At 46.3% G+C, this 15,439-nt stretch overlaps 1 protein-coding gene and 1 long non-coding RNA gene across 5 annotated transcripts in view; both read right to left on the bottom strand.

The window, feature by feature from the left end:
* Positions 93-4,609, bottom strand: LOC106506374. 2 transcript variants are annotated; one of them, XR_001301636.2, is made up of 4 exons: positions 3,391-4,609; positions 2,645-2,894; positions 629-730; positions 93-145 (listed from the first exon to the last, which is right to left on the bottom strand). It is a non-coding gene; the product is annotated as an uncharacterized LOC106506374 (long non-coding RNA). The 2 variants fall into 2 exon arrangements; XR_002339241.1 differs by having other exon boundaries at positions 2,645-4,609.
* The window catches only part of SGPP2 (sphingosine-1-phosphate phosphatase 2), a 146,547-nt gene continuing 138,050 nt past the window's right edge, over positions 6,943-15,439 (bottom strand). For all 3 annotated transcript variants that reach the window (XM_021074877.1, XM_021074876.1, XM_021074878.1), the window contains exon 5: positions 6,943-11,045. In XM_021074877.1, coding sequence (XP_020930536.1) covers positions 10,494-11,045 — 552 coding nt within the window. In that variant the 3' untranslated portion in view covers positions 6,943-10,493. The remainder of the gene's footprint in view (positions 11,046-15,439) is intronic.

Genomic DNA, 15,439 nt, shown 5'->3' with positions numbered 1-15,439 from the left:
GGGTTAAGGATCCAGCATTGCTGTGAGCTGCAGTGTAGGTTGCAGATGTGGCTCGGATCTGGCATTGCTATGGTTGTGTAGGCTGGCAGCTGCAGCTCTGATTGGACTGCTATCCTGGAAATTTCTTTATGCCTTGGGTGTGGCCCTAAAAAAATACAAAAAAGAAAGAAAAAAATATATATGGTAGTAGTTAAGATGTATATAATACCAGTAGAGCTGGGAGAGAAAAATCAATGCAATATGTTGTATTTTAATAATTTTACAGAACATCAGAAATACGTGTAGTATAAAAGCATGACTTTTAGAATTAGCATGTCTGCTCATGATGGCTTACAGGTCCACTACCATTAGTGAGACATTTTGCTCCAGTTTCAGGTTCTCTGTGGTTGAAATCATGGTTTGTGGATCATGATAGCCGTGGTTGAAGTGGGCGGAGCCATTTGTTCTGTTAGCAGCATAATTTTTGGATGGTCAGAGACAACTTATGAAAAACCCACTGATATCTAATTGTCTCTCCCACCATGGAAGGGGAAGGATCAACTCCATCCGCACAGGGAGTTGCTGCCCGCTGAAGCAGGAGACGGTAGGAGGAAAACCAGTACTGGGTACCTGGGAAGGTGAAACAAACCTTCCGCTAATGAATCTAGGCTCCACAGCTGGACCATCTTACACTTGTCCTCAGAGGCATTGGAACTGGAGCCAGAGCAGTCTGTGCACACTGCCAGAGAGCCTATAGTGGAGAAGACAACACCTGATTAGTAAAAACTGGGAAATTAGATTGACTCTTGTTCTAGCTTACAGATAACTTCTACAGCCTGACATTCTGGCACTACTCTTCAGTTTATAAAGTATTTTCATGTGTGATTTTTCTCTCAACATAAAATTTTTTTTAACAATTGTGGGAATTAGAATAGAAATTCTCCCTGCTTTATAGGATGAGAACTGTTGGCATTCAGAGAGATTAATCATGTGCCGAGAAGTCGCATGGCTAAGGAGTGGGTCTGTGATGCCCAGTAAGAGTGATGAGCCCATCGGTCACTCAGTGTTTTGTGTCAGTTGCCTGCTTACCCCAATGCTGAAGTGTTTGTTTTTGCAAGTTTTGTATTTTTATATATAAAATACTAAAGAACACAAGAAGTTAAAATACTTCACAATTTTATAAAATCGTACAAAGACCGACCATCCCAAGCCAATCTACCTTTCCTCTCCCAATCCTCAAAAGTAACCATTGTTAGCAATTTCGCTTATGTTGTTTCTGACATTTTCCTTGGTTTGGACAGTCAGACCCACACACATGCTCACCGTTTTGGGGTCATGCTCTACTTACTAGTTTGCAACAGATTTTGGTTTCTATTTTCCGTAATATATCCCATGACATTTCACTTAGCGTGTCCCGTTTTTCCAGGTCAGTACTCAGATCTACCTTATTATTATTATTTTGCTTTTTAGGACCACACCTGTGGCATATGGAAGTTCCCAGGCTAGGGGTTGGATCAGAGCTACAGCTGCAGGCCTACGCCACAGCCAGATCCGAGCCGTGTCTACCACCTACACCACAGCTCACGGCAACACCACTGGATCCCCAACCCACTGAGCGAAGCCAAGGATCGAACCCACATCCTCATAGATACTAGTTGGATTTGTTTGTGCTGTGCCACAACGGGAACTCCACCTACCTCATTCTTGTAATGATGCAACATTCTATTGTACTGCTGTCCATAAGTTGTTCAACTAGTCCTCGTTGATGGACTTCCTGTTGCCAACTCTACAAACAGTGCTCCAGTGGACTTTAACATGCCTCCCACTAAAACAGCACTGGCTTAGGGACCAATGAAAATCCATTCTTGGAGTTCCTGCTGTAGCCCAGAGGAAGCAAATCGGACCAGTATCCATGAGGATGTGTGTTCGATCCCTGGCCTCGCTCAGGCGGTCGGGGATCCAGCACTGTCTTGAGCTATGGTGTAGTTTGTAGATGTGGCTCAAATTCTCCAGTGCTGTGGCTGTGGTGTCTGGCAGCTGTAGCTCCAATTCGACCCCTAGCCTGGGAACTTCTGTATACCAAAAGTGTGGCCCTATAAAGAAAAAAAAAAAATATATTCTTAATGAATGAAAGACTAACCATCCACATTTGGCATTAGATATTTGAATGCCACATTGGAATATCTTCGCTCTTTCTTAGATGTGACTTGTTCTTGAGCAGTATATTATCCCAGGTGGTTAGATTTCTAGACGCAGGCGATGTTAAATTTTACTCTTACCTTTCATAGAGGAGTAGCCTAACTAGGACCCAGCCAGCCAACTGCTGCTCCTGCCCTCAGCAGTGATGGACTCATCAGACACAATCTTGGGTCTCAGTATCAGCCTCTGTCTGTGCTTGGTGTTTCTTACAAACATCACTGGCCACGTTGCCCAAGTACTGACTGGGCTCTTTTGTCTAGTTTATCCCAAAGCAGACAGATGGCCTTAAAGTGACACAACCACTTTCAGTAAAATAACTGCTCTAAACAACGAAAGTATTTGACACATCTGATACCTTCCAAGTTGTGACGGATGATAAGGAACTTCAATAATATTATGTAAATCACTATTTTTTTTTTTACAGTCTAGGCTGCCATACAGAATGAAATTCAGGGCAGCAGCTCACCTGTGGGATTTCGTTTCCACTACCTGCTTTGTTTTCAGGTTTCCTGCTTTCCTTCGACTTGGTAGTAAACAGAAAGAATGACAGCGAACATTGTAGGTAGACTGTGGGTTGAGCAAATAGCTCCAGCAAAGGGTTTAATCGATTTAGGTCTATGTTTTTTCTCCTCCGTGCGACCCATGCAGGGTGGAAAGAAGATCCTCGAGGTATCTGCTCAGGGGTTTCACTCTATGGGTTTGGCCCTGAGCGTCTCCTATTGAAGGAAATCAGGACCATGACATGGTTGTGTGTTAGAACACGGTTTGAAAATATGCCCCCCCCCCATCCACACCAACCCCTGTTAGGGGGCCGGCAAGAGAGAACTGGCATTTGGATTACAGGACTTGCCAGCCGTGGGAAACAAATCTGTCCTTTAGGACAGAAAAGTGAGGTTGTTGAGGAGGTGTGCCTGCTTGATACCAAACCTGGTAAAAAGACATTCCCTCCATTTCCCCCATCCCCATCTTGGGCCAGCAAGACACCCGTTGTAAGGGAGGCAGACCTGTGTAGACGTCTACACAGGATGGAAGGCCCCTCAGAGATGGGCGGGGTGCCTTAGCAGTCTCTCAGCTGTGAGTGTTGGGCAGAACTTTTAGACAAGGGGCACTCATGGTGAGCCTATGGCCCAAGAAGCAAGATTAGCCAGGCAGACAGGCACCCCCCCTACACCAACCATGCCGCAGAGGGGAGAGGTTGTCGAGGTACCACACCTACTGCGGGAAGGCCCAGGGCGGGGTTCGTTCTGCCACAAACGGAAACAGTCACAGATCAGCTACATCTGACCACCTCTCCCATCTTCAAGGTACTCAGCCCCTCGCCTTCCGGCTGTTCCATACAAAGTGTTTCCTTTCTTCCTAGGAAACACTTTTGTCCTTTGCTTATCCCATTGACAAATCCAGATGGAGTCTGTGAAACAATAATTTGCAAGGCTTTGAACATCAGGAGTTCCTGTTGTGGCTCAGCTGTTAAGACCCTGACATAACATCTGTGAGGATGTGGGTTTGATCCCTGGCCTCCATCAGGGGTTAAGGATCCCCAGCTGTGGTGAGCTGTGGCCTCGTTTGCCGATTCAGCTCAGATCTGGTGTTGGCGCGGCTGTGGTGTAGGCACAGGTCACAGGATTCAGCCATAAAAAGAAAAAAAAAATTTTTAAAAAATTGGACATCAGGCAATGAGGGTTGGTGATTCCCAAGAGCAAGAAACATACAAGGTGGGCCCTGGGGTTGTCTGGCTTATGGCCTGGGAAGAGTCCAGGCTGTGGTACAGGGGTGTGAAGCCAAGTGGAGGTCAGAGGTCTCCAGGAGCTGAGGAGATGGAGCTGGGAGTCCGAGGAGGTGAGGATTGGCCGAGAAGAGGAAAGAGCTGCAGGAGATTTGCAGAGGCCCCAGCTTGAGTCTTCTGCTGAGCACTGAATGGTGTGATCATGTGAGTGAACCACCCTGTTACAGAGAAAACCCCCTCCAACCATCCAGAAGAAGTGAGGGTACAGTCCGGGGAGCCCACAGAGGCAGGTCAGAGCTAGGAAACCTCAGAAAGTGTGGGGCGATGGGGAGAGTGCCCAGAAGGGCTGTGCCTCAGTAGTGGGGAGACCAACTCTAGAATAAACGTTACTCTAGTCCCACATAATAAAGCTTAAAAACCAGACCCAGAAGAATCAGACTATTTTCAAGGCATAAAAGCTTAAGAATGAATATAGTAATATAAATACCCAGCACTTAACAATGTGAACCACACAGTAACTGATATCCAAAAAAAAAAAAAAATCATGAAACAAGCAACGAAGCTGGCAAATACAACCAATAAGAAGGGGGGAAATGGGAGTTTCCATCATGGCACAGCAGAAACGAATCCGACTAGGAACCGTGAGGTTGGGGGTTCAATCCCTGGCCTCACTCAGTGGGTTAAGGAACCAGCGTTGCCATGAGCTGTGGTGTAGGTCACAGACATGGCTCGGATCTGGTGTTGCTGTAGCAGTGGTGTAGGCTGGCAGCTGAAGTTCCAATTGGACCCCTCGCCTGGGAACCTGTTGTGGATGCGGCCCTAAAAGGACAGAACAAACAAACAAACAAACAAACCAAAAAAAAAAAAAAAGAAGGGGGAAAATGGACTGAAAAATGACCTAGCTGATAAAATAAGAAACAAGGATATTCTTGTAACTATGTTTAAGAAGCCAGAGGAAAGACTAAATGAGACATGGAAGATGCATATTTTAAATTTCTATTGATGAAAAAACTGCTGCCTGAAATAAAGAAGAAACACTGATAAAAGTACTAATACTAGCATTCCGGTGGTGGCTCAGGAGTAACAAACTTGACTAGTATCCATGAGGACACAGGTTTGATCCCTGGCCTTGCTCAGTGGGTTAAGGAGCTAGTGTTACCACGCGCCGTGGTGTAGGTCACGGACATGGCCCAGACCCTGAGTTGCTGTGAGCATGGCATAGGCTGGCAGCTGTAGCTCCAATTAGACCTCTAGCCTGGGAATCTCCATATGCCAAGAGGGTAGCCCTAAAAAAAAACCAAAAAACAAAAACAAACCAAAAAAAAAAAACCTAATGCTTATTTAATATCAGAATTCACTGACTTCATGAAAAATTTACACTAAGTTGTGGTTTTATCCCCCACAGCAAAAATAGTTTTCCAGCCTAATATTTTTATCAGGACCTAATTAAGATGGCTAAGATGGTCTGTGTTTAGGTACCTGGTGCCTAATTTCCCCCGCACAGCATCAACCATCTGGTTTCCACAAGACACTGCAGAATGGAAACCCTGGAGGCCCCACTCCGACTTGGGTTCCCAGATGCAGGTAAATGGCACCAGCTGTCACCCTGTCCATCCCCCAGGATTTGAGGCTGCCTCTGTGTTTGTTGAAGAGGCAATGACCTTCCCTGAAGCCCTCCACTGGGGAAGAATCTGGCTTGTGCTCCGACCGAGGGGACCCGATGTCATAATGAGAGCAAGGCCCAAGGCACCCTCTAGCCAGAACTCCAGCAGCCTCCTCGCTCATCTCGCTCACTTTCTTTTTTTTTTTTTTGTCTTTTTGTCTTTTGTCTTTTTGTCTTTTGTTGTTGTTGTTGTTGTTATTGTCGCTATTTCTTGGGCTGCTCCCGTGGCATATGGAGGTTCCCAGGCCAGGGGTTGAATCGGAGCTGTAGCCACCGGCCTACGCCAGAGCCACAGCAACGCGGGATCCGAGCCGCGTCTGCAACCTACACCACAGCTCACGGCAACGCCGGATCATTAACCCACTGAGCAAGGGCAGGGACCGAACCCGCAACCTCATGGTTCCTAGTCGGATTCGTTAACCACTGCGCCACGACAGGAACTCCTCGCTCACTTTCGCATGGGGTGTAGACAGGCATGGGCAAAGGCAAGAGGGTTTTTGGCTTCGGTTAGCTTCCCCTGTCTCATGAGGCTACAGTTTTGAGAATTTAGCATTCTCTCCATGGTCCACATTCAGCTCTCATTCTTTTTAATATGCATCCTGTGAATAGTTAAGTCTGCACGACAGGTGTGCTCCACTCGAAGAAAACAATGCATTGGTGGATCCCAAATAATCCATTAAAGAGCCTCATGTTTACAGAAAGGAAGAAGTACCAGATGATTTTTAAACAGCAACAACAGGAACTCCATATCAGGTATCGTTAAATACACAGTGCTCCAAATACAAATAGGGTCCTAGCCTTAGCCTTGCAAATAAGAGTGTTCGCTCTGGGTACCCTTTCAAATAAGAGTCGCTTAAGCACAGAGCATATCATTGCAATGATGTGACTGAAATGCGGGGATGTTCATTTGGTTCCAGAGACAGCATGCGCATCTATGAAAACCTACTTATCACTTAAGCACAGAGTGTATCATTGCAACGATGTGACTGAAATGCAGGGATGTTCATTTGGTTCCAGAGACAGCATGCGCATCTATGAAAACCTACTTACCTTAACTAGCATCACCTTTACCATTTACCTTTCAATGCGTAGTGACATTTCTCTCTGAATGTGGTAAAAGGCTGCTCTTTAGCATAGGGAGTTGGAGGGGGGCAATTAAGCATGCAATCGTACCACTTATTTCCTGCTCATCACACCTGTGACTGCTGTGACATTCACCGACATTCGCCCGTGATTCAGTTACGACAGTGATAGAGAATTGTAGAGCTGGCTGTTTATTTTTGTCGCCTCTTTTCAACTTAGGTCCCATGAATCCTGAGGATCTAGGGAAGAAAAAAAGATCTAGGGGAAAAAAAAAAAATTCCAAGGAAGCAGAACATTGGCTTTTAAAGTATTTAATAAGTCATAATCAAACAGAAAGGTTTTATTTTAAAAAGAATAAATTTACATACAGTGTATAAGCAAGACAGCTGAAAGTTTCCAAAATAGAAACCCGGAGCATATGGCCCCGAAACACCACATGCTTTGGTTACACTCAGGAAGCATGAGTTGCCTATTTGTGCAAAAAAAAAAAAAAAAAAAAAAAAAAAAAAAAAAAAAAAAAAATCCTGAAGTTACAGTGGCACCTGCAAGCACACTGAAGAGTGATTTTAGTCATTTAGGATCTTTAGTCTTTTCCATATTTTTTCTTCTGCATATTCTGTTATGGTGCAGGTCTGAGCAAAGCTGGCCTCCAAAGATGAAGGACATTCACAGGATGGATGCCTTGGTCCAGAGTGGTAGAGGGCTGGAGGCTGCACTAGCACAGTCGGGCAAAGGGCATGCCATTCTACCTGGAGGGGCCAGCGAACCCAAGGGCTCTGGTGCCACACTTTGCAAATGCAGGGCTGGCCACACCACAGGTCCTAAGCGTAGATTGGCTACATCACCGTGAGCTTGATTTTTAAACTCTTAATCTCTAAGACTCCAGCTCAAGGGAGAGGCTCTTTACCAAGTCTGAGGTGAAACCAGCAGGGGGCAGTCTTTCCCCAGAGAGAAAATCCAAAGGTCTTAGGGTGACTGAGAGGGTGGGAGGGTTTAATGGAGTGAAGTGCTGTGTAAAGTGAATGAAAAGGGCTGGCAAAGCAGGAGTCTGACTCGGGAAACGACCTTTCCAATAGGTTTCTGCCTGATTCTAGGCCACAGAGCAGTAGTGCCCGGAAACTAAACTGCGCTTCACCAATACACACTTTTTATTCTCCAGTTGCTGGAACAAAAGACTTCAAAAAGTCACCAACCTGACAAATCCAAAGGTCCTTCTTTCATGAGCTGTGGCTAATATATTCGTCCTCAACCAAATGGTGTAAATGCAGCCTTAGATACATCAACACAGATGACTGCAGTCCTATTCCTGTTGTTGGGACTTAAAAGGGAGAGTGGGAGTGTTCCCTTCGTGGCCCAGGGGCAACGCACCCAACTAGTATCCATGAGGACATGGTCTCGTCCGGTGGGTTAAGGATCCAGCACTGCTGTGAGCTGTGGTGTAGGTCGAAGATGTGGCGGCTTGGATCCCGAGTTGCTGTGGCTGTGCTGTAGGCCAGCGGCTGCAACTCTGATTCGACTCCTAGCCTGGGGGTCGAACTTCCATATGACACAAATGCAGCCCTAAAAAGAGAAAAATAAAGGGAAGGGAGTAGAAATTACACGCACACACACACACACATGAACTGCCAACACCCACTGTTGTGACAGTAATTATGGCCCTTCTCAAAAGATGCAGGTAGTTAAAGCTGATGCTTTTATCAGTTAGCTTCAGAAAAATCAACTGAAATCATTTTGCATAAATATTATACCCAGCACTGTGATCTTGGGTGTGGCAGGCTGCGGGGACGGAGATACGTGAAAGTGGCCCATGCACTGCCCTCCTGCCTAGGCCGGGCATGTCGGTAAGCTGTGACTCTCTGCACACTCCACCCATCAAGGGGCCACAAATATTGCTCAGGGCACGATCTAAGAAAAGGTCATTTGAACCCCTGCCTTCTAGCTATGAAAAATCTCAGATTAATTTGAAGGACAGACAGAATGTCTTACTAACAATTACTCTCAAGAAACTGGAGCACTACGTCAAACACCAAAGACCATCCCAACCAAAAGGCCAGGGTGCGTGTTCAAAATCAGAACAATCGGGGTTTTCAGTTTTCATGTTGGATGCAGAGGTAAGAGCCTAACTAGGCTAATTTCCCCCCCAGAGTGTGTCTGTGGTGAGGATGCAGGAGGATTATAAGTCATTGGCTTCAGAGGCTCAAGCACTGCATTGCAAGAGACCCTTCGTTAACGATAGGCTCACACTCACATTTAAGAACACTGTTGATACCTGCTTCTCATTCTTTGTTTTTTGGCCATGCCTGAGGCATGTGGAAGTTCTGGGGCCAGGGACTGAACTTGCACCACAGCTTCGAACTGGAAAAGGAGGTGTCTTTATAAGGATCGCCTTCCTAAGTCTAAGGGACTCAGCCCAGGTTTAAAGGGCACTGTATTTGGTCAGCTTGTTTTCTTAAGAGAGGCAGACATTGTTTTTGCATTAATCACCCTTAACATTGCTGAGACAAGTGGAGGTAAGATGGGAAAGGGAACCCCTGATTCTATTTAGCAGATGAGAAAAGAGATTTATGCAAAGTAACTAAGCAATGGAGGAACAAGGTTCGGGAAGAAGGGCTATTCCTCCTGGTCAGGAAGGGTCAGGAAGGGTTAGGAAGGGTTCTGTTCTTCGGTTCCACTGATCCCCTTTCATAGGCAGATGACAGTGCCTTCCCAGTTTGTAAGGAAGCAAAAACCTGAAGATGGGCAGAGGGCTTGTCCCAAGATGCTCTGACGCAGGAGAGAGCAGAGCCCCAGAGCAACTCGGATGAAGTGAGGTGGAAACATCCGGTGGGTCCATGGGTTAGAGAGGATAGAAATGTTACCTGGGGAGTTCCCGCTGTGGCTCAGTGGAAACGAATCTGACGAGGAACCATGAGGTTGAGTGAGGGGTCGATCCCTGGCCTCCCTCAGTGGGTTAAGGATCCGGCGTTGCCGTGAGCTGTGGTGTAGGTCACAGACGCAGCTCGGATCCCGTGTTGCTGTGGCTCTGGCGTAGGCTGGTAGCTATAGCTCTGTTTGGACCCCTAGCCTGGGAACTTGCATAGGTGTGGGTGTGGCCCTGAAAGAAAAAAAAAAAAAGTACCTGGAATTCTGCAAGGTGTACAAACAAGGGGGAGTGGATCCCTGTTCAAAATGCACCCGACAGAGACCAGGACTCCTAAGGAAAGCAGGCTCTTACCCATGACCTTGCAGCTTCCCAACCCCCTTTCACGCATCACGTCGAGGATGACTGTACGCTGCTCCCCCCAAGCAGGCAGGATCTAATGTGATCACAATGACGAGAAAGTCACCCTGTTTAAGGGACGCAGTTTTAAGTGGCACCACCCTTTCTCTTGGAGCAACATTTTGGAAATAAGCCTCAGTGCTGGGCAAGGTCACAACTGAAAAGAAATGCCCGACATCCAGGCTCCTGGATCATTCCTATCTTTTTAGGCTTTTCAGAACCCAGGCGTGGGTAGGGGGTGGGAGGAGGGCTTGGCGCTGCTCCTGCCAGGCCATGAGTCCTGCCAGGCCAGGACCAGTTCAACATCCGAGTAACACACAGGGTAGAGGGTGGGAGGGCTGCTTAAAGAACTCAACTGTGGGTTTTAGCCTGGCTTCACCTGTAACATGACCCGTATAGGCTAGTGGTCCCTGTGAGAAAATGTTTCCTTCCATACAGCTGCAGCATTTATCTCAGATATCAGCAAAACAGACATGTGACTTAAGGAATTTTTTTCCTTAAAGAAAAATGTGTTAAGACCTTCCCACTCGACAATTTTTGATGTCTTGCTCTCCAGTCCAGTGAGCTCATTTCCAACCGTTTGAGGCTCAGGGTAATCCCAGAAACCTGTGGAGCATTGGCACGAAGGTGGTGGCACAGATGCCAACGGATGTGTAGGTGACGAACTTGTAAGGCACTTCGATCTCCAGCCTCCGCCTGGCCTCCTTGTTCCTGGCGACCACCTTGAACCACGAGTACAACACTTGCAGGGAGAGATTTTGGACAAGCTGACGCACCAGGAGGATCAGCACAATTCCCACGGTGAATTTGGTCAGACCCAGCACCAGCATGTCCCTGGTGAGCGGTGGGATGTTCTGAACGACAGGGAGAGATTCCGTGGGCTCGGACACGAGCTGGAAAAAATGGTTGATCCAGAATCCTATGGTCACCCCTGCCCCGGCGGCCAGAATGGTGGTGGTGTCTGCTCGGGTCGGGCTGTAGTAATCAGACACGGGGTAATTGTAGCACAGGAAGAAGGGTACCACTAGGACACACACAGGGAAGAGGGGGCTGGCCGAGTCCAGGCGATCGATCAGTGTCCAGGCAGGGTAGGTGAGGCTGATGAGGACGGCAGTGATCAGGACGCCACCCAGCACGTCCTGCGGGAAGCAGAGAAAAGGACGAGTCAGCCAACGAGTCTTCCCCTGAATCCAGGCATAATTTCAAGTAGGGTTGATTTGACTTTTAAAATGCAATTTGGTTACACTATTTTATTTTATCATGCGTATTTTCATTTTATTTTTATTTCCTTTCATTTTTATTCTTTTTTGGCTGCCCTGTGGCATACCGAGTTCCCAGGCCAGGGATCAGATCCAAGCCACAGTTGTAACCTATACCACGGCTGGGATCCTTAATCCACTGTGCCAGGCCAGGGATCGAATCTGCATTCCAGCGTTCCCAAGACGCCAACAATCCCATTGTACCACAGCAGGAACGTTTATCATATATATTTTTAAAATGTAAAGTTATAAAAATTGGAAAATAGGAAAAATACAAACAATAGTCATGCCGTACAAGTTTTGCAGTTTCTTCCAGTTTTTCTGTTTTTATAATAAATTCTCTGTTTTCCTTTTTTTTTTTTAAACTTAAATTCTATGTTTTCCTTAATGCATACCTGTGAGCATGTGGTTCCTTCAAGCTATTATTTCTTTTTAAAAATATTTATTGTCTTTTTAGGGCCACACCTGTGGCATATAGAGGTTTCCAGGCTAGGGGTGGAATAGGAGATGCAGCTTGTGACCTACACTACAGCTCATGGCAACACTGGATTCTTAGCCCACTGAGCAAGGCCAGGGATCGAACCTACATCCTCATGGATGCTAGTCAGATTCGTTTCTGCTGAGCCACGATGGGAACTCCATCTTTAGACCATTTTAAATTATGGTTTTCTTTCTTCCTTCCTCTGTGCCTCCCTCCTTCCTTCTCTCTTTTTTCCCTCTTTCTCTCCCTCCCTTCTTTGCTTCCTTCCTTGAATGCCTTTTCTTTTCTTTTTTTTTTTTTTTGTCTTTTTGCTATTTTCTTGGGCCGCTCCCACGGCATATGGAGGTTCCCAGGCTAGGGGTCTAATCGGAGCTGTAGCCACCAGCCTACGCCAGAGCCACAGCAACGTAGGATCTGAGCCTCGTCTTCAACCTACACCACAGCTCACGGCAACGCCGGATCGTTAACCCACTGAGCAAGGGCAGGGACCGAACCCGCAACCTCATGGTTCCTAGTCAGATTTGTTAACCACTGCGCCACGATGGGAACTCCCTTGAATGCCTTTTCAAATGTCTTTAACTCCTCCGTGTCAGCCACTTTCTTCTTCCCTTGGGGCTCTCACTGCACACTTCATTACATGAAGGGTTAATGTAACTCATAGATGAATATGTCCAAGTCAGAGAATGCGGAGCTTGCTGTGGTTTTGTGTGGATTATTTTGAAAGTTTACAATTAAATAATTAAAACATTTTCCACAATGCACTGGAAAATCTGGGAAATACCAAGAAGTAAAACACATGCATTGTGGAAAATCTGGAAAGCACTGAAAACTATAAGAAAAAAAATATAGTTTTTTATTTCCCACCTAGAGACAACCCTTTCTATATTTTGGTGTGTTTTGGTATCTTTTTTTTTTTTTTTCATACGTACATAAAGTAGAATTCAAAAGGCTCGGGCTTTTTCTAACAACTTCATTCTTTCTTTTGCTTAGCTTCTAATAAAATGACATCTGACTTGGGAGAACAATGGGTAAGAATTGGACCTTAGAAATAAACATTGAGGCTCCAGCAAATGCCATAGATTAGAGGGCATCCGTTCCTCCTTCTGATGCCCATGTGGGAGTGCCTGCTGGATGCCAGACACAGGGCCAGAGGATTCCATCAGAGCTAAGTAATCATAATCCATGCCTAGAGGAGACACAGATGATTACTGTTGTTTAAGAGGGAAAGAGGAAGTGTGTGGATATTGATATTCCTCCGGGGTTGGAGAGTAGAGGGTAGAGAGGCTACATTCCCTTTGGCCCCGAGTCTAGTCCACTTCTTAAAGCTGACATCTGGGGAGCAACACGAAGCCACTCACTTAGCTCTCACCGGGTCCCAACACAAGATTTTCGCTTGTAAAGGATTATTCTGACTTCAGGGAGGAGAATGGATAGGAGCTGGGCAAGAGTGGGTGGGGAGACCACCTGCCTCCTCAAAGCAAGCCTTGTGCCCACCGCACGCCCTCCACGTGGCAACCTGGGTTTCACCTGCTCTTACTTCCGCTATCATCTTTCCCCTCAATTATCCCTCAGGCTTCACAGTTTCCGAGATCCTCCTCCCGACATCGGCTCCTCCTGGGCTATGACTATGCACAGATGTTGCCTTATTTTGGGGAAAAAGAGGAGCAACCCTTCACAAAAGCTTCCCAGTTACCAAAACTCACGGACTGAATTTTCTACACCTATTGCCTCCATGTCTGCAACTTGAAACACAACTGCTATCTCAACTAGCCATAGATGGTGCCCTGCTCTCAAAGGCCACTCACTAGATACTTGCTGGGTTATTTCTTCAGCATTTATTTTTGACCTAAAAGAGGCATATGCCCCCCTGCTTAGGGATCCCTGAGGTTCTGGAAAATTATGGAGCTGGACCGAGGTAGGCCAGTCAGTGCATGGTATCTCCTGGTCACAGCGATTGGTGCAGGGCTGGTCATGTGACCAAATCAGTCCAATCAGACTGAATGGTGGGGGGTTTACTTGGAATTTTGTGGAAAGAGCTATTCTTCTTCCGAACACCAGGCCCTGCGGATTTACACCCTTTACTTGGCAGGCCTTTATGTATTTATTGTTCCTTTTTAGGGCTGCACCCGTGGCATATGGAGGTTCCCAGGCCAGGGGTCCAGTTGGAGCTGTAGCCATTGGCCTACGTCACAGACACAGCAACGCCAGATCCGAGCCACGTCTGCGACCCACACCACAGCTCACGGCAACGCTGGATCCTTAACCCACTGAGCAAGGCCAGGGATCGAATCCACGTCCTCATGAATATTAGTTGGGTTTGTTACTGTTGAGATACAGCGGGAACTCCTTGGCAGACCTTTAATATTCAGTTTTTAAAATGTTACCTGGCACCAGTCTCATCCTGGCTCTTCTCTGACCTCTACGAAGACTTTTTCTTGGTTTCCTCATTTAGATCCTAAACAGGGGCATTCCCACAGAGTCTGTCTCTCAGCTCTGCCTGTTTTCTCCATTGAAGAGTTTGTGTAGGTCCATGGCCTCATCTTTCCATTCCCTACTGACATGACTCTCCAATCTGTGAATCCATGACTCTCAAATCTATGGAGTCATAGATCTGAGTCCTGCCTTTTTAAAATGAAAGCTAGGCATTTTCATTCAGATGTCCTGTCAGACCCAAAACTAACTTGTCTAAGATAATAGTCGCCAATGACCAAAAAGAAAAATGAGAGAAAGAAATGAGCACTTTACACAAAAAGAAATATAAATATGCATGCCTCTTAAACACATGAAAATATCTTCAAGTTTACTCATAATTAGAAGTGAAAATTAAACTGTGCTGAGGAGAAATTAAAATTATGTTCACACAGGAGTTCCCGTCATGGCACAGCAGAAACGAATCCAACTAGGAACCATGAGGTTGTGGGTTCGATCCCTGGCCTCGCTCTGTGGGTTGAGGATCTGGTGTTGCTGTGAGCTGTGGTGTAGGTCGAAGACATGGATCGGATCTGGCATTGCTGTGGCTGTGGTGTGGATCTGGCACCTGTAGCTCCAATTGGACCCCTGGCCTGGGAACCTCCATATGCCACGGGTGCAGCCCTAAAAAGACACAAAAAATTATGTTCACACAAAAATCAGTACACACATGTTTACAGCAGTTCTATTAATAACCACCCCAAACTGGAAACAACCCCAAAGTCATTCAAGAAGTAAACAGACTGTGCTACTTTCATACAGTGGAATACTTCTCAGCAATAAAAAGCAACAAACGACTGAAACAGGCAACGGCTTGGATGAAATCTCCAGGAAGTTAGGCTGAATGGAAAAAGCAAGCCTCCAAGGGTTACATACTGTGTGGTTCTATTAATAAGAAATTCTCTAAAAGACAGAACTTCAGGGATAAGGACTAGGTCAATGGGTGAGAGAGGGTATTACTGCAAAGGGAGTGGGAGGGAGTTTTGGGGTGATGGAACTGCTCAGTACTGTGGTGATGATGCTTACTTGAACCTACCCCTGTGCTAAAACCCACAGGACCAGGGAGTTCCTATTGTGGCTCAGTGGGTTATGAACCTGACTAGAATCCACGAGGATGCAGGTTCAATCCCTGGTCTCACCCAGTGGGTTAAGAATCCGGCATTGCTGGAGCTGTGGCATAGGTCACAGACCCGGCTCAGATCCCAAGTTGTTGTGGCTGTGTTATAGGCCAGCAGCACAGCTCCAATTCAATTCTCCATATGCCACAGGCACAGCCCTAAAAAACAAAAAGCAAAAACCAAAAAAAAAGAAACAAAAACAAAAC

Source organism: Sus scrofa, chromosome 15 (assembly GCF_000003025.6).
Source record: "Sus scrofa isolate TJ Tabasco breed Duroc chromosome 15, Sscrofa11.1, whole genome shotgun sequence".
Classification (NCBI taxonomy): domain Eukaryota; kingdom Metazoa; phylum Chordata; class Mammalia; order Artiodactyla; family Suidae; genus Sus; species Sus scrofa.
The sequence above is the reverse complement of the archived record's forward strand: the minus strand, read 5'-3'. Positions and strand labels throughout refer to the sequence as shown.